Source organism: Oncorhynchus keta, unplaced genomic scaffold, assembly GCF_023373465.1.
Source record: "Oncorhynchus keta strain PuntledgeMale-10-30-2019 unplaced genomic scaffold, Oket_V2 Un_contig_1398_pilon_pilon, whole genome shotgun sequence".
Taxonomy (NCBI): domain Eukaryota; kingdom Metazoa; phylum Chordata; class Actinopteri; order Salmoniformes; family Salmonidae; genus Oncorhynchus; species Oncorhynchus keta.
The window spans coordinates 47,047-66,309 of NW_026278475.1; the positions used below are offsets into that span (position 1 = coordinate 47,047).

General features: G+C 48.5%; 1 protein-coding gene across 12 annotated transcripts; it reads right to left on the reverse strand.

Annotated features, from left to right (window-relative positions):
- Nucleotides 1–5,993: 5,993 nt before the first annotated feature.
- Nucleotides 5,994–16,494, reverse strand: LOC127918308 (uncharacterized). Of its 12 annotated transcripts, none has more exons than XM_052501604.1 (5): nt 16,126–16,494; nt 11,383–11,539; nt 8,153–8,260; nt 7,639–7,728; nt 5,994–7,333 (listed from the first exon to the last, which is right to left on the reverse strand). In XM_052501604.1, the coding sequence occupies exons 1-5, from the start codon at nt 16,126–16,128 to the stop codon at nt 7,320–7,322; spliced, it is 372 nt and encodes a 123-aa protein (XP_052357564.1). In that variant the 5' UTR covers nt 16,129–16,494; the 3' UTR covers nt 5,994–7,319. The 12 variants fall into 12 exon arrangements, 4 of the variants coding, with proteins under 4 accessions (XP_052357564.1, XP_052357563.1, XP_052357562.1 ...); XM_052501603.1 differs by having other exon boundaries at nt 5,995–7,333; nt 7,639–7,734; XR_008099750.1 differs by adding an exon at nt 15,703–15,815 and having other exon boundaries at nt 5,996–7,734; nt 16,131–16,494.
- Nucleotides 16,495–19,263: the final 2,769 nt, after the last annotated feature.

A 19,263-nucleotide genomic window follows, 5' to 3' on the forward strand; every position in this document is an offset into this window, starting at 1 on the left:
TGTGAAGGACTATAGGTGGAGGCCTACCCATTTCTCCGGAGCAGTTGGGCATCTCCCCCTAATATCGCGAAGATTACACCTAAAATAATTGGCCTACCTGACAGGTCTTCCTACCTGCTGATCTGAGACCATTAGGGTTCCTCATTACAGATATAAATGCACCATATGGAGTAGAAGGGCTTGTTCTGCCCACCAACTTGATAAGAATCAACTTGGCTCTGTTCTACATGGTCCTATTTCTATCTGAACGTAACAACTCAATCAATCTTCTCCTTGTTAATTGATGACCGTTAAGCCATGTTTGTCTGGTAAACGGTCATTGTGGCCTATATAAGCCTCATACAGGCCATGGGAAGACATTACCTGTTGATAACCAGATTATTTTCATGATCACGGTGTGAGAGAATTGCTGCTGTCCTGTCCCATGACTGCTGGGGGCGTCCAAGAGGTTGGTTCCTAATGGGGATTTGTCCTGGAAACACCCTGTCGTTCTCAACTAACATTCTCAAGGACTCAACTTCTCTGACGGTTGGCCCGTTCTGTAGGTTCATGCTCTGGAAATCCGCATATGACCCTGGGCCTAACATTTGGTCTGTATCTTGGCGCAGGTCCTTTTTATTCTTCACTGCTCACGCCCCGTCTGGATTACTTCTGTCAACACTTTCTCCTCTGTTGGCTTGTTACCCTGCTCTGACGTGCCATTGAAAGTCCCACAACAAGAGAAAGTCTCTCTGCAGAGGAGACCTTTGTCAAGTTCTTTATTTCCTCCAACCCTCTCTAGCTATGTTCTTGTCACTGCTCTATGGTGCTGCTGTGTTCTGACACTCAGGGGAACAGCACCTAGAGTACCTCCAGGCTCTAAATAATGCTGTCAAGGGCACTGTCCGTTTCCACCTCTGCTGCCTGCCCGCCTCCCTACCACTGAGGAAGTACAGTTCTGCTCAGCCCAGTCAAAACTGTTCCCTGCCTCTGCTCCCTCAATGGTGGAACACACTCCCTCACGACGCCAGGACAGCGCTCAATCGCCACCTTCTTGCTCCACCTGAAATAGGGTCCTCTTTAAGGAATACAAGCCAGAGGAAGGATAAAGTAACCCTGCCTCACCCCCCTTAAAAGATTTAGATGCGCTATTGAAACCTGTTGGGTCCTCATGTTGCTCACCAATTTGAAGCAATTTGCCCGCTCTAGACCGACGTAGAACAGATGACTTAAATGTAAATGTTGAATGTAAGACAAGTGTGAATCATTTTGGTAATGTGTTTTATCAACAACAGTGATATTTGAACAGATTAGAGATGACTATCCATAACAATAAAATCCTTCATACAGTGAGGTTAGGTTACCATACTTGTCCTGCCCCTCAGCTGTAGACACAGCCTTCTCCAGGTCCTCAGACACTAGCTGGAGATCCATTACAGGATGTCTGTCACCTCACTGAGCCCCTATTGCAGGTTCGGGGTCACATCCTCTTGAATGTCCTTCATATGACGAACCTCCTACAGAGCCTCTGAAGCTGCGACCGGAGGAAACATGATATATGTTTAGTAGCAATAGAATATGGGAATTTGATCTCAACGCTACCTGACAGCTAACATATTTATTTATGTATGTGATCTATGTAAATAAATAAATATATCACACCTCTAAAACTGTGAAGGACTATAGGTGGAGGCCTACCCATTTCCCAGGACGCATTGTAAAACGTGGATTTGGGTACAGTGTTTATTGCCCCTAATATCTTTGAAGATTACACCTAAAATAATTAGGCCTACTTCTTTCTACTGCTGATCTGAGACCATTAGGGTTAATCATTACAGATATAAATGCAATATATGGAGTAGAAAAGATTGCCTGCCCACCAACTTGATAAGAATCAACATATGTTCTACATGGTCTATTTCTATCTGAACGTAACAACTCAATCAAGCTTGTTAATTGATCGTTAAGCCATGTTTGTCAGGTAAACGGTCATTAGTGGCCTATATAAGCCTCATACAGGCCATGGGAAGACATTACCTGTTGATAACACAGATTATTTTCATGATCATGGGAGGTGTGAGAGAATTGCTGCCGTTGTGATGACTGTGGGGGTTGTCAAAGGTTGGTTCACTAATGTTTAAGGGATTTGTTTGGTAAATATGCTTAACTTTATAAGTTGGGTATTAATATTTGACTGTCTGTATCTTCCCTCTGGTCATCTTTTATTCTTCACTGCTATTAATATATGTAGCTATTTTGTGCGAACTCAACTTCTGTCAACACTTTCTCCTCAGTTTCTTGTTACCCTCTGGAAAGTCCCAGAAGCAAGATCAAGTCTCTCTGCAGAGGAGACTTGAGCTAATTGTTTATTTCCACAACCCTTCTAGCTATGTTCTTTGTCACTGTCTATGGTGCTGCTGTGTTTGACACTCATTCAACAGCATAGAGTAACTCGGTCTAAATAATGCTGTCAAACCTTTTGCTTGTGTACCTTAACCTGAATTTTTCAGAGCTGTCATCAAATGACGTCTCCATTGTGCATGCTGCGAGCCCTGGCCTTGCTCCGATCCATACCTCTGAACGCCGGCCAAGCCAGAGAAGGTACGGCCTGAAACGTATACTCTGAAACCTGTTGGGTTCATGTTGCTCTCGATTAGCAATTTGGCCTAGACCGTCTAGAACAGATGTGTTGCTGTAGAATACCCAACTGTTCCTTTTGTTTTCTCTCAAGAGTATTTAGAGACCTCTGAAGTAGAATCCCAAGCTCCAAACCATGGTATTTCTCTGGCAAATTATGCCCTGTCCTCTGAGGAGAAGCTGAGGCGCGGCCCGTCCTCTGACGACGCCACCTCTGACGCTGCGACCGGCCCGTCCTCTGACGACGCCACCTCTGAAGCTGCGACCGCCCGCCCGTCCTCTGACGACGCCACCTCTGACGACGCCACCTCTGAAGCTGAAGCTGACGACGCCACCTCTGAAGCTGCGACCGGCCCGTCCTCTGACGACGCCACCTCTGACCGCTGCCTCTGGCCCGTCCTCTGCTGCGACGCCACCTCTGACGCTCTGAGCTGCCCGCCCGTCCTCTGACGACGCCACCTCTGAAGCTGCGCCGGCCCGTCCTCTGACGACGCCACCTCTGAAGCTGCGACCGGCCCGTCCTCTGACGACGCCACCTCTGAAGCTCTGACCGGCCCGCTGACGACGCCACCTCTGAAGCGCGGCCCGCCCGCTGCCTCCTCTGACGACGCACCTCACCTCTGAAGCTGCGACCGGCCCCGGCCCTCTGACGACGCCACCTCTGAAGCTGCGACCGGCCCGTCCTCTGACGACGCCACCTCTGAAGCTGCGACGCCACCCGGCCCGTCCTCCTCTGACGACGCCACCTCTGAAGCTGCGACCGGCCCGTCCTCTGACGACGCCACCTCTGAAGCTGCGACCGGCCCGTCCTCTGACGACGCCACCTCTGAAGCTGCGACCGGCCCGTCCTCTGACGACGCCACCTCTGAAGCTGCGACCGGCCCGTCCTCTGACGACGCCACCTCTGAAGCTGCGACCGGCCCGTCCTCTGACGACGCCACCTCTGAAGCTGCGACCGGCCCGTCCTCTGACGACGCCACCTCTGAAGCTGCTGACGACGCCCGTCCTCTGACGACGCCACCTCTGAAGCTGCGACCGGCCCGTCCTCTGACGACGCCACCTCTGAAGCTGCGACCGGCCCGTCCTCTGACGACGCCACCTCTGAAGCTGCGACCGGCCCGTCCTCTGACGACGCCACCTCTGAGCTGCGACCGCCCGTCCTCTGACGACGCCACCTCTGAAGCTGCGACCGCCCGTCCTCTGACGACGCCACCTCTGAAGCTGCGACCGGCCCGTCCTCTGACGACGCCACCTCTGAACGCTGCGACCGACCGCCCGTCCTCTGACGACGCCACCTCTGAAGCTGCGACCGGCCCGTCCTCTGACGACGCCACCTCTGAAGCTGCGACCGGCCCGTCCTCTGACGACGCCACCTCTGAAGCTGCGACCGGCCCGTCCTCTGACGACGCCACCTCTGAAGCTGCGTCCTCCGACGCCCGTCCTCTGACGACGCCACCTCTGAAGCTGCGACCGGCCCGTCCTCTGCCCCACCTCTGACGACGCCACCTCTGAAGCTGCGACCGGCCCGTCCTCTGACGACGCCACCTCTGAAGCTGCGACCGGCCCGTCCTCTGACGACGCCACCTCTGAAGCTGCGACCGGCCCGTCCTCTGACGACGCCACCTCTGAAGCTGCGACCGGCCCGTCCTCTGACGACGCCACCTCTGACCGCCCGCTGCGACGCCCGCCCGACCGGCCCGTCCTCTGACGACGCCACCTCTGAAGCTGCGACCGGCCCGTCCTCTGACGACGCCACCTCTGAAGCTGCGACCGGCCCGTCCTCTGACGACGCCACCTCTGAAGCTGCGCCCGGCCCGTCCTCTGACGACGCCACCTCTGAAGCTGCGACCGGCCCGTCCTCTGACGACGCCACCTCTGAAGCTGCGACCGGCCCCGGCCCGTCCTCGACGACGCCTCTGACGACGCCACCTCTGAAGCTGCGACCGGCCCGTCCTCTGACGACGCCACCTCTGAAGCTGCGACCGGCCCGTCCTCTGACGACGCCCACCTCTGACCGGCCCGCTGCGACGCCCGCCCGTCCCGTCCTGACGACGCCACCTCTGAAGCTGCGACCGGCCCGTCCTCTGACGACGCCACCTCTGAAGCTGACGCCACCTCTGAAGCTGCGCCCGTCCTCTGCGACGCCACCTCTGAAGCTGCGACCGGCCCGTCCGGCGACGACGCCACCTCTGAAGCTGCGACCGGCCCGTCCGGCGACGACGCCACCTCTGAAGCTGCGACCGGCCCGTCCTCCGACGACGCCACCTCTGAAGCTGCGACCGGCCCGTCCTCCGACGACGCCACCTCTGAAGCTGCGAACGGCCCGTCCGGCGACGACATGGATATCTGACGTGGGACATGCAAGAGTTCATGGGTACTCTAGTCCAGTCTGTAACTGCATTTGCTTGTTTTGGCTCAATTAAACATTAACTGTAATACTTGTGTCCTCTGTATTGTTTTGGTGGTTCCTACTTGGAGTTGAGGTCTATGACCTGACTTGAGTAACTGGGGTGATGGCAACATTTATTTAGCATTATATCAATGCGCCAGCAATATTACTCTGACCCCTGTGTTTCAAATTGCCATTTGACTTAAGCTACATTTGCTCAGTGTTGGTCCATTTATGCTAGTAGCATCACATGATACCTCAAACAGCATTTTCACCTTTATTTCTGAAGCCATTTCAGTCACAACTTGCAGACTTGTTTACGTGTTGCTGTGTGTTTTGCCTACTTTGCTACATGACAACTTTACGGGTTTTACTTTTTAATTACTGTTTATTTTTGGTTTTTCCCTCTATTTTTTCACTCGTGTCAGGGTTGCATCAATTCGAATCTGGTATCAGGATAAATATGACAATGAGGCTAAGCAATAAGTGGTAAATGCATTGTTTGTATATACGGGCTCTCTGTCCCACCACAGGGCAAAACAGAACTGACTTGTTCCTGAGAAAAATATTAAAATATACTCGGTAGTTCCTGCTTCCGAGCCGGCCTGTCACAGCAGATAATATTCAATCACATATGGTAACGGGCTATAGTGCATAACACAATCCTCATAATCCCCTTTTTACACCCCTGTGGGGTTTAACCACACCATCCGATATACTAGGTTGCTGATGAACCCAGGAACTTTAAACCTTTATTTTGTGAATCAATGAAGTGATGCATGTCCCTTAACATTTATATAGAAACTGGAGTTTTTGATTCCCCCTTTTGACACCCACAAGGGTGTCACTCATTATCCTATATTTCAGTGCTCCCAACAGTAATATGTTAACAGCATTTCATGAAAATAATACAAAGTTAAATAAAACATATTTTTTACAGAAATCAACCAAGAAATGGAACAATCAAGTGATATATGCTTTTGTCTCCCCCTTTTGACACCCATAAGGGTCAAAAACAGGATAACACTTTGTTTATTGACATGTAAGATATAGGATACAACTTTGGTCATGGAAAACAGTAAAGCAAAGCAGAGCAAAGCATTATAAACCATCTGGTCCTCTCAGCTACTCCTATCCTGTACCAGTTGGGCTTCATGCCACCCAGGGACTCCAAACCTTCACAACAGGGAGAACAAACATACTGGAAAGAACTTATCATAAAACAAAAACGTAATATTTATTCTACTACCTCACCCACAGCATACCATGGGTCATCCTCAGTCAGTCTCATCCTCCCCTGAAAGCTTGATTCAGTATCAGCATCTCCAACTGGAGCATCAAGCAAAGGCATCATGCCTGAAGCCTTCACATCTGTAACAGACTTCTTAAAACACGGTATGATGCAAGCAGCACAACACATCAATAATAAAAATACAAGAATTAGGGTCAGAAATCCAGTAACCACCATATCAGTGTACTTACCAAACCAGGCTCCCAACCAAGAGAACAGTCCAGACTCCTCCACCCCCGCCATGGTCCTCATCTCAGCAGATAGTGCATCAAGCCCACTAAGGGCCTTAGATATACTACCATCTGGACTGGTGTTATTAGGAATAAACGTGCAACATTGTTCACCAAACATCTTACAGACACCCCTCTGACTGGCAAGAAGCATATCCAAAGCAAGTCTATTCTGTCTGGCAACCCTAGATGTGGCCTCCAGCTGTTCAGACATACCAGTGAGTGCATCACGGGAGTAATTCACAAAACGCTGTTGATTATAGTAGATATAATTTATCCATGCAGTCTGTCTTGCATCCACTATGGCTGGACCTATAATAGGTAGTAAGTGCCAGAGTCCATCATTCCTACCCAAGGCCTGAAACTCATGAGGAACCCCCACCGGCACACCCAACAGATTATTGTGTATGTAAAATCAAATCAAATCAAATGTATTTATATAGCCCTTCGTACATCAGCTGATATCTCAAAGTGCTGTACAGAAACCCAGCCTAAAACCCCAAACAGCAAGCAATGCAGGTGTAGAAGCACGGTGGCTAGGAAAAACTCCCTAGAAAGCCCAAAACCTAGGAAGAAACCTGGAGAGGAACCAGGCTATGTGGGGTGGCCAGTCCTCTTCTGGCTGTGCCGGGTGGAGATTATAACAGAACATGGTCAAAATGTTCAAATGTTCATAAATGACCAGCATGGTCAATAATAATAAGGCAGAACAGTTGAAACTGGAGCAGCAGCACGGCCAGGTGGACTGGGGACAGCAAGGAGTCATCATGTCAGGTAGTCCTGGGGCATGGTCCTAGGGCTCAGGTCCTCCGAGAGAGAGAAAGAAAGAGAGGAGAGAATTAGAGAACGCACACTTAGATTCACACAGGACACCGAATAGGACAGGAGAAGTACTCCAGATATAACAAACTGACCCTAGCCCCCAGACACATAAACTACTGCAGCTTAAATACTGGAGGCTGTCAACTACATCCTCCGTCCATGGAGCACTACGTCTATGTCTCCCATGGGATGGAATGTTTCAGGCCCCCTGGATACAGAACCCAACAGCTGTTCAGCAGTAACATCAACAATGGTCAGTGGAATTATCAAACTGGTCAGAGCACACGTACCTTGCCAGTCTCCTCTAAGAATGGGTCTCAGTACTCTTTTGGGTCCACATATCCACCACACATCAGCCAGACCACTAGTTTGGTTTAGACCTGCACCTGGCCAAGTGACATTAATGGTTATGTTACTGCTGCAATCAGCTTCAGGCAATCTCCCATAGTCCATGCCACTACCTGTACCCGTGATGCAACTGTAATTGCCCCCATATGCCTTAACACCCCAAGGGGCCCGATGAGGAGATATTGTAGGAAACACAAGGCTCAAAGAGGAACAGAGGGTTGAATTGGGCTTATCCTGGTAAAAACTTCTCAGAATACACAAGCACCCCTCTCCTTCTCCTATAGCAAATGGGTGTGTAGCCAGAACAGGTCTAGCATGACCACATACAATGCAGTCCTTTCTTTTCAGGGTCTTAGCTGTATACCTCATATAAGACAGCCACAAATTGTCCCTACCATCAAAACCAGTCTCGGTGCCTAATTGATCAATAGCTGAATAGTCTCTAACGTTAATTACCTGAATGGGATTTGACACAGTGGTGGTGGGTGGCAGGCTCGGTCCAGGGGTGGAAGAGGAGTGTGTCTGGCTCAAGTTCGTCTGGGACCTCTGTGGTTTTGGCAGCACCTTAATAGAAAACACACCCATCGTGTCTGTCCCGGTCCTTTGTAGTCCGAGGGTGTAAGTGCCTGCATCAGAGAGCTTAATAGTTTTGATGGTTAGTAGGATGTCATCACCTTTACAGAGTTCAACAGTGCTCCCAGGTTTCCCCATATCATGGAAAAACTATCCACCTTTGTGGGATCCCCTATGCTCTAAGGATACCCTCTTCTCCAATCCCAGAACTGTCCTAAATTGGTTATCATGTAATCCCCATATGGACACCCTCCCCCATTACACAGGTACACTGGCACCCTCGTATAATGACACTATAATGTAATTTTCACTGCCTTTTGGTATTAAATTACCTTAATATCAGTATTGCAAATGACCCTAGATTCTCCATCCAAATGGCTTTCCAATGAGGCTGATCAGACCACAAAGGAAAGTTACAATGGAGGTCATAAGTCATACCACCCCCCCAACAAAGAAGTGTTTTTTACTATATTAAACAACATTCCTTTATCAAAAGATTTCACCTATTTAATTAAGACTCAGAAAATAAAAACTTGTAATATTTCATATGTGAATGTACCCCTTTAAGATATCATGTCTCAGCCTCCCGGATGGTTAAGGGCGCTGTAGGGCAGCGCCAGCTGTGCTATCAGAGACTCTGGGTTCACGCCCAGGCTCTGTCGTAACCGGCCGCGACCAGGAGGTCCAAGGGGCGATGCACAATTGGCCTAGCGTCGTCCGGGTTAGGGAGTGCTTGGTCGGTAGGGATGTCCTTGTCTCATCGCGCACCAGCAACACCTGTGGCGGGCCGGGCGCAGTGCACGCTAGCCAAGGTTGCCAGGTGCACGGTGTTTCCTCCGACACATTGGTGTGGCTGGCTTCCGGGTTGGATGCTATAAATATTTGAATTACAATCAGAATGAATTTTAGTCTATGTTTTTCGTTATGTCACCAGTATTTAAGCGGGCTCCCCGTCGACTGGGAGCCCGTTGGGCGCGGCAATACTGCCCTCTTCTATCCATCGTCTGTATAATTTTTCTCCTTTCTTTCTCTCTTTTCCTCCATTGGTCTCTAATGCTGATTTCAATGTTTTCAACACCTTCTCTGCCTCCTGATTAGCCATTGTCTAATGTATTTCAATTACTTGTTTTAATTTGAATACATTATAAATGATCAGGTTCAATTGTGTGCTGCCTTAGGATGTGTCCCAATCTAGCCACTGTCTAGTAAACACCGTGCACTTCTCCTTTACCGTTTCAAAACATAACCTAGGTCTCACACCTGTTATTTACCCGAAGGTCATACAAACTTGGTATTAGTACATCGACTTAATACCTAATGTACCACAATCATACGGTACTCTCGACTCTCTCAAACCTTCAAACATACTCAAACCTGCAAACAAACAAACCTGCAAACATACATCAGTTCGAATCACTCAAACCTGCAAACATACATCAGTTCGAATCATCAAACCTGCAAACATACATCAGTTCGAATCACTCAAACCTCAAACAACCAGTTCGAAAAAATGCAAACATCAGTTCGAATCACTCAAACCTGCAAACATACATCAGTTCGAATCACTCAAACCTGCAAACATACATCAGTTCGAATCACTCAAACCTGCAAACATACGTCAGTTCGAATCACTCAAACCTGCAAACATACATCAGTTCGAATCACTCAGACCTGCAAACATACGTCAGTTCGAATCACTCAGACCTGCAAACATACGTCAGTTCGAATCACTCAGACCTGCAAACATACGTCAGTTCGAATCACTCAGACCTGCAAACATACGTCAGTTCGAATCACTCAGACCTGCAAACATACGTCAGTTCGAATCACTCAAACCTGCAAACATACGTCAGTTCGAATCACTCAGACCTGCAAACATACGTCAGTTCGAATCACTCAAACCTTCAAACATACGTCAGTTCGAATCACTCAAACCTGCAAACATACGTCAGTTCGAATCACTCAGACCTGCAAACATACGTCAGTTCGAATCACTCAGACCTGCAAACATACGTCAGTTCGAAAACATTCAAACATACATCAGTTCGAATCACTCAAACCTTCAAACATACATCAGTTCGAATCACTCAAACCTGCAAACATACATCAGTTCGAATCACTCAGACCTCAAACCTCAAACCTGCAAACATACGTCAGTTCGAATCACTCAAACCTCATACGTCAGTTCGAATCACAAACATACATCAGTTCGAATCACTCAAACTTCAAACATACGTCAGTTCGAAACCTTCAAACATACATCAGTTCAAACAAACCTTCAAACATACATCAGTTCGAAGTTCGAATCACTCAAACCTCAAACATACGTCAGTTCAAACATACCTGCAAACATCAGTTCGAAATCACTCAAACCTTCAAACATACATCAGTTCGAATCACTCAGACCTGCAAACATACGTCAGTTCGAATCACTCAAACCTGCAAACATACGTCAGTTTGAATCACTCAATTTAAATAATAAAAATGCGCAGTTATTTATCTTCCCTTACTCTTATGCAATACAACCAGGTACTATAACCCTTATAAGGATCTATAAACCTTTCATTCAAACTTGATACCAGCTACAACTGAAATATCTAATGTACTACATATGCTTCAGCAACCATCCAATGTAACACAGGTCTTTTTAATTTGTTGGCCTGCAAATTCTATCCGTAGATCATTCACTCTGATACAGCGCGCCCACTTATATCCCAGTAGTACTGCACTCACTCTAAATTTACCCAAAGTAAATATCCATTTATACTAGAAAAATGTCCTCATGCACACCAGTACACAGCATTCATTGTTACATTGCGATCCTGCTCACACACACACTAGTAAATTCCTTTAACCGATCTGATTCACCGTCATTCAAACAACTGGGTACGCGTTACACCAACCGACCCATTTAGTACATTACATTAGTTGTTATACCATAAGAGCGATCGATCAGTTCAAAATTGCATTTACCACTATGTATTCCTCATGATCCTTTACCAATATAAATTAATAGAATTTGGTTACATACATCAAACAGGTGTCTCACAAAACTAAATTTGGATAACGCCAATGTGCAGAACTTTAGTTTTTCACAACAGGTGTCTGCTTACCTTTTTTAGTTGACCGGTCAGGATTTGTGAGACACACCGTCCGACGACAGCGTCCGACGACAGTACTGGCCAATCGGCTGGCACACCAATGTCCAGCGAAGTCCTTCACCAGATCACGTTCGGTGTCACCAATTGTACGGGTTGTGTCAATTCGAATCTGGTATCAGGATAAATATGACAATGAGTCACCGATTGTATGCTATGTATTTTTTATTAGCTAAGCAATAAGTGGTAAATGCAATTTTCGTATATACGGGCTCTCTGTCCCACCTCGTAGGGCAAAACAGAGAACTGACTTGTTCCTAACAAAGATATTATAATATACTCTGATGACAGAAGTAGTTCCTGCTTCCGAGCCGGCCTGTCAGAGTAGAGACTGGGCGTGGTTTAGACTCACCCAGCCTATCGTTGATTGTTGGCGCAGAGGCTGGTCCCAGCCCCCTAAGCGCTTCAGCGGTCAGTCGTTGTAGCTGTGTAGAATATGCAGTTATCAGGAACCTAGCTCCTGTTATCTAACAAAAGACTGTTTGTTCTCGCAACACTACGTTCTGATTGTGCCCCCCCCAACTCATTGCACAGGTCCTGTCTTCATGTTATTCTGTATTTTTCCATCATGAGAAAGGCCCATGGCCCTGAAACTGTTAACAAGGGTTCAAGTCAGCTATGTTGCATAACACATACATACATCCACACAAGCCAACAGCAGATAATATTAAATCACAAATATGGTAACGGGCTATAGTGCATAACACAGAATCCTCATACCCCGGACGCTTTATATGGACATGGTTCGTCAGGACCTCCAACAGCCGAAGCTAAGTAGTAACATTAACATGATGCCTTCTAATTGCAGTCGCTGTACTCATACAGGAGAACGATCGCCTTACGGTGAGGATACAACTGTGCTACAAGCCCAGCTTCAGACGCAATCGTTAGGCAATGGTAATTTCTGTGTAGGAAAGGATGAAACAGCGTCTGTGCCACCAGTAAGTACAGATAGTAACGTTAGTATAAATCCCCTCGCACGGTCCCGCAGCCGGACAACTTTCTCACGGTTTCTGGAGGGAAATGCAGTAGGAATGCTCAACCGGTGTCGCTCATTCAGCCGACAAACTTTCAACCGGTTTTCCCCATTAAGCAACGAGTCGGAGTCAGAGGCCGAGCCTTCTCTTGTCTCTACTCCTCCCGTTACAGGGTCTGAGACGGTGAAGCTTCCCACCATTAGCTCTGACAAATTGAAAACTCTAGTCATTGGCGACTCCATTACCCGCAGTATTAGACTTAAAACGAATCATCCAGCGATCATACACTGTTTACCAGGCGGCAGGGCAACCGACGTTAAGGCTAATCTGAAGATGGTGCTGGATAAAGCTAAAACTGGCGAGTATAGAGATATTGTTATCCACGTCGACACCAAAGATGTTAGGATGAAACAGTCAGGGATCACCAAGCGCAACATAGCTTCAGCGTGTAAATCAGCTAGAAAGATGTGTTGGCATCGAGTAATCGTCTCTGGCCCCCTCCCAGTTAGGGGGAGTGATGAGCTCTACAGCAGAGTCTCGCGACTCAATCGCTGGTTGACAACTGGTTTCTGCCCCTCCCAAAAGATAGAATTTTGTAGATAATTGGCCCTCTTTCTGGGACTCACCCACAAACAGGACCAAGCCTGACCTGCGGAGGAATGACGGACTCCATCCTAGCTGGAGGGGTGCTCTCATCTTATCTACCAACATAGACAGGGCTCTAACTCCTCTAGCACCACAATGAAATAGGGTGCAGGCCAGGCAGCAGGCTGTTAGCCAGTCTGTCACTAGCACAGTCAACTCAGCTATCTCCATTGAGACCGTGTCTGTGCCTCGACCTAGGTTGGACAAAACTAAACGTGGCGGTGTTCGCCTTAGCAATCTCACTAGGATAAAGACCTCCTCCATTCCTGTCATTATTGAAAGAGATCATGATACCTCACATCTCAAAATAGGGCTACTTAATGTCAGATCCCTTACTTCAAAGGCAATTATAGTCAATGAACTTATCATAATCTTGATGTGATTGGCCTGACTGAAACATGGCTTTAGCTTGATGAATTTACTGTGTTAAATGAGGCCTCACCTCCTGGCTACACTAGTGACCATATCCCCGTGCATCCTGCAGAGGTGTTGCTAACATTTACGATAGCAGATTTAAATTTACAAAAAAAAAAAAAAAAAAAAAAGACGTTTTCATCTTTTGAGCTTCTAGTCATGAAATCTATGTAGCCTACTCAATCACTTTTTTAGCTACTGTTTACAGGCCTCCTGGGCCATATACAGCGTTCCTCATTGAGTTCCCTGAATTCCTATCGGACCTTGTAGTCATAGCAGATAATATTCTAATTTTTTGGTGACTTTAATATTCACATGGAAAAGTCCACAGACCCACTCCAAAAGGCTTTCATCATCGACTCAGTGGGTTTTGTCCAACATGTCTCTGGACCTACTCACTGTCACAGTCATACTCTGGACCTAGTTTTGTCCCATAGGATAAATGTTGTGGATCTTAATGTTTTTCCTCATAATCCTGGACTATCGGACCACCATTTTATTACGTTTGCAATTGCAACAAATAATCTGCTCAGACCGCAACCAAGGAACATCAAAAGTCGTGCTATAAATTCACAGACGACACAAAGATTCTTTGATGTCCTTCCAGACTCCCTCTGTCTACCCAAGGACGCCAGAGGACAAAAATCAGTTAACCACCTAACTGAGGAACTCAATTTAACCTTGAGCAATACCCTAGATGCAGTTGCACCCCTAAAAACTAAAAACATTGCTCATAAGAAACTAGCTCCCTGGTATACAGAAAATACCCGAGCTCTGAAGCAAGCTTCCAGAAAATTGGAACGGAAATGGCGCCACACCAAACTGGAAGTCTTCCGACTAGCTTGGAAAGACAGTACCGTGCAGTATCGAAGAGCCCTTGCTGCTGCTCGATCATCCTATTTTTCCAACTTAATTGAGGAAAATAAGAACAATCCGAAATTCGTTTTTGATACTGTCGCAAAGCTAACTACAAAGCAGCATTCCCCAAGAGAGGATGGCTTTCACTTCAGCAGTAATAAATTAATGAACTTCTTTGAGGAAAAGATGATTATTAGAAAGCAAATTACGGACTCCTCTTTAAATCTGCGTATTCCTTCAAAGCTCATTTGTCCTGAGTCTGCACAACTCTGCCAGGACCTAGGATCAAGAGAGACACTCAAGTGTTTTAGTACTATATCTCTTGACACAACGATGAAAATTATCATGGCCTCTAAACGTTCCATACTGGACCCTATTCCAACTAAACTACTGAAAGAGCTGCTTCTTGTGCTTGGCCCTCCTATGTTGAACATGATAAACGGATCTCTATCCACCGGATGTGGACCAAACTCACTAAAAGTGGCAGTAATAAAGCCTCTCTTGAAAAAGCCAAACCTTGACCCAGAAAATATAAAAAACTATCGGCCTATATCGAATCTTCCATTCCTCTCAATTTTTTTAGAAAAGGCTGTTGCGCAGCAACTCACTGCCTTCCTGAAGACAAACAATGAATACAAAATGCTTCAGTCTGTTTTAGACCCCATCATAGCACTGAGACTGCACTTGTGAAGGTGGTAAATTATCTTTTAATGGCATCAGACCGAGGCTCTGCATCTGTCCTCGTGCTCCTAGACCTTAGTACTGCTTTTTTTGTGTGAATTTAAGTATGCTCTCTCTAATTCTCTCTTTCACTCTTTCTTTCTCTCTCTCGGAGGACATGAGCCCTGGGACCATGCCTCATGACTACCTGGCATGATGACTCCTTGCTGTCCCCAGTCCACCTGGCCGTGCTGCTGCTCCAGTTTCAACTGTTCTGCCTGTGATTATTATTATTTGACCATGCTGGTCATTTATGAACATTTGAACATCTTGGCCATGTTCTGTAATAATCTCCACACGGCACAGCCAGAAGAGGACTGGCCACCCCACATAGCCTGGTTCCTCTCTAGGTTTCTTCCTAGGTTTTGGCCTTTCTAGGGAGTTTTTCCTAGCCACCGTGCTTCTACACCTGCATTGCTTGCTGTTTGGGGTTTTAGGCTGGGTTTCTGTACAGCACTTTGAGATATCAGCTGATGTACGAAGGGCTATATAAATACATTTGATTTGATTTGATTTGATTCACCGCGATTTGCAGTCGAACTAGAGATTCCGAATCAGTGAAACAGAAACAAGGTCGGCACAGTTCCTACACCCGCTATCACTAATTCTGACATCTTGGGGAGATGAGAGTCGTAGGCTGAACCAATTATAGGGTACGAACCTAGAAAGCCTGAGCTTATTCAGTAGTCCCATTGTATTACGACCGGTGGTAGCCGGTAGCAAAGGGTAAGTCCTAGGGGGTAAGACCCGGGTGGGGTTGGTTACCTGCTATACCTGTAACGAGAGGGTGAAAGTCTCAGCCGCAGTGGCCATGCGGCAGTAGAGTGGGTGTGGATGGATAAAGTGACATGCTTGTGTACTAGGATAAAATGTTGCCATTCAGGGTTAGAAGAAAAGCAGTAGCAATAAAGAGAGGTTGGTTTTATGCCCTGTTGGGGTGGGGAACCATGACAGATTATGTGGAAATAGGAAGACAAGTGTGAATCATTTTGGTAATGTGTGTTATCAACAACAGTGATATTTGAACAGATTAGAGATGACTATCCATAACAATAAAATCCTTCATACAGTGAGGTTAGGTTACCATACTTGTCCTGCCCCACAGCTGTAGACACAGCCTTCTCCAGGTCCTCAGACACTAGCTGGAGATCCATTACAGGATGTCTGTCACCTCACTGAGCCCCTATTGCAGGTTCGGGGTCACATCCACTTGAATGTCCTTCATATGACGAACCTCCTACAGAGCAAATGAGGAAAACATGATATATGTTTAGTAGCAATAGAATATGGGAATTTGATCTCAACGCTACCTACAGCTAACATATTTATTTATGTATGTGATCTATGTAAATAAATAAATATATCACACCTGTAAAACTGTGAAGGACTATAGGTGGAGGCCTACCCATTTCCCAGGAGCATTGTAAAACGTGGATTTGGGTACAGTGTTTATTTCCCCTAATATCTTTGAAGATTACACCTAAAATAATTAGGCCTACTTCTTTCTACTGCTGATCTGAGACCATTAGGGTTAATCATTACAGATATAAATGCAATATATGGAGTAGAAAAGATTGCCTGCCCACCAACTTGATAAGAATCAACATATGTTCTACATGGTCTATTTCTATCTGAACGTAACAACTCAATCAAGCTTGTTAATTGATCGTTAAGCCATGTTTGTCAGGTAAACGGTCATTAGTGGCCTATATAAGCCTCATACAGGCCATGGGAAGACATTACCTGTTGATAACACAGATTATTTTCATGATCATGGGAGGTGTGAGAGAATTGCTGCTCGTTGTGATGACTGTGGGGGTTGTCAAAGGTTGGTTCACTAATGTTTAAGGGATTTGTTTGGTAAATATGCTTAACTTTATAAGTTGGGTATTAATATTTGACTGTCTGTATCTTCGCGTTGGTCATCTTTTATTCTTCACTGCTATTAATATATGTAGCTATTTTGTGCGAACTCAACTTCTGTCAACACTTTCTCCTCAGTTTCTTGTTACCCTGTTGGAAAGTCCCAGAAGCAAGATCAAGTCTCTCTGCAGAGGAGACTTGGAGGTAATTGTTTATTTCCACAACCCTTCTAGCTATGTTCTTTGTCACTGTCTATGGTGCTGCTGTGTTTGACACTCATTCAACAGCATAGAGTAACTCGGTCTAAATAATGCTGTCAAACCTTTTGCTTGTGTACCTTAACCTACATTTTTCAGAGCTGTCATCAAATGACGTCTCCATTGTGCATGCCCTGGCCTTGCTCCGATCCATAGGGTCTAACGCTAAACAAGCCAGAGAAGGTACGGCCTGAAACGTATACTTTGAAACCTGTTGGGTTCATGTTGCTCAAAATTCGATTAGCAATTTGGCCTAGACCGTGTAGAACAGATGTGTTGCTGTAGAATACCCAACTGTTCCTTTTGTTTTCTCTCAAGAGTATTTAGAGACCAATGAAGTAGAATCCCAAGCTTCTCCAAACCATGGTATTTCTCTGGCAAATTATGCCCTGTCCTCTGAGGAGAAGCTGAGGCGCATGTCCTCTGACGACGCCACTGACGCTGCGACCGGCCCGTCCTCTGAAGCTGCGACGCCCGTCCTCTCTGACGACGCCACCTCTGAAGCTGCGACCGGCCCGCCACCTCTGAAGCTGCGACCGGCCCGTCCTCTGACGACGCCACCTCTGACGCTGCGACCGGCCCGTCCTCTGACGACGCCACCTCTGAAGCTGCGACCGGCCCGTCCTCTGACGACGCCACCTCTGAAGCTGCGACCGGCCCGTCCTCTGACGACGCCACCTCTGAAGCTGCGACCGGCCCGTCCTCTGACGACGCCACCTCTGAAGCTGCGACCGGCCCGTCCTCTGACGACGCCACCTCTGAAGCTGCGACCGGCCCGTCCTCTGACGACGCCACCTCTGAAGCTGCGACCGGCCCGTCCTCTGACGACGCCACCTCTGAAGCTGCGACCGGCCCGTCCTCTGACGACGCCACTCTGACGCTGCGACCGGCCCGTCCTCTGACGACGCCACCTCTGAAGCTCCGACCGGCCCGTCCTCTGACGACGCCACCTCTGAAGCTGCGACCGGCCCGTCCTCTGACGACGCCACCTCTGAAGCTGCGACCGGCCCGTCCTCTGACGACGCCACCTCTGAAGCTGCTGCTCTGACGACGCCACCTCTGAAGCCCGTCCTCTGACGACGCCACCTCTGAAGCTGCGACCGGCCCGTCCTCTGACGACGCCACCTCTGAAGCTGCGACCGCCCGCCCGTCCTCTGACGACGCCACCTCTGAAGCTGCGACCGGCCCGTCCTCTGACGACGCCACCTCTGAAGCTGAAGCGACGCCCGCCCGTCCTCTGACGACGCCACCTCTGAAGCTGCGACCGGCCCGTCCTCTGACGACGCCACCTCTGAAGCTGCGACCGGCCCGTCCTCTGACGACGCCACCTCTGAAGCTGCGACCGGCCCGTCCTCTGACGACGCCACCTCTGAAGCTGCGCCCGTCCCGACGACGCCCCGTCCTCTGACGACGCCACCTCTGAAGCTGCGACCGGCCCGTCCTCTGACGACGCCACCTCTGAAGCTGCGACCGGCCCGTCCTCTGACGACGCCACCTCTGAAGCTGCGACCGGCCCGTCCTCGACGACCGACGCCCACCTCTGAAGCTGCGAGCTGCGCCCGTCCTCTGACGACGCCACCTCTGAAGCTGCGACCGGCCCGTCCTCTGACGACGCCACCTCTGAAGCTGACGCCACCTCTGAAGCGGCCCGTCCTCTGACGACGCCACCTCTGACGACGCCCGCCCGGCCCGTCCTCTGAAGCTGCGAGCTGCGACCGCCCGTCCTCTGACGACGCCACCTCTGAAGCTGCGACGCCCTCTGAAGGCCCGTCCTCTGACGACGCCACTCTCTGAAGCTGCGACCGGCCCGTCCTCTGACGACGCCACCTCTGAAGCTGCGACCGGCCCGTCCTCTGACGACGCCACCTCTGAAGCTGCGACCGGCCCGTCCTCTGACGACGCCACCTCTGAAGCTGCGACCGGCCCGTCCTCTGACGACGCCACCTCTGAAGCTGCGACCGGCCCGTCCTCTGACGACGCCACCTCTGAAGCTGCGACCGGCCCGTCCTCTGACGACGCCACCTCTGAAGCTGCGACCGGCCCGTCCTCTGACGACGCCACCTCTGAAGCTGACGACGCCACCTCTGAAGCTGCGACTCGGC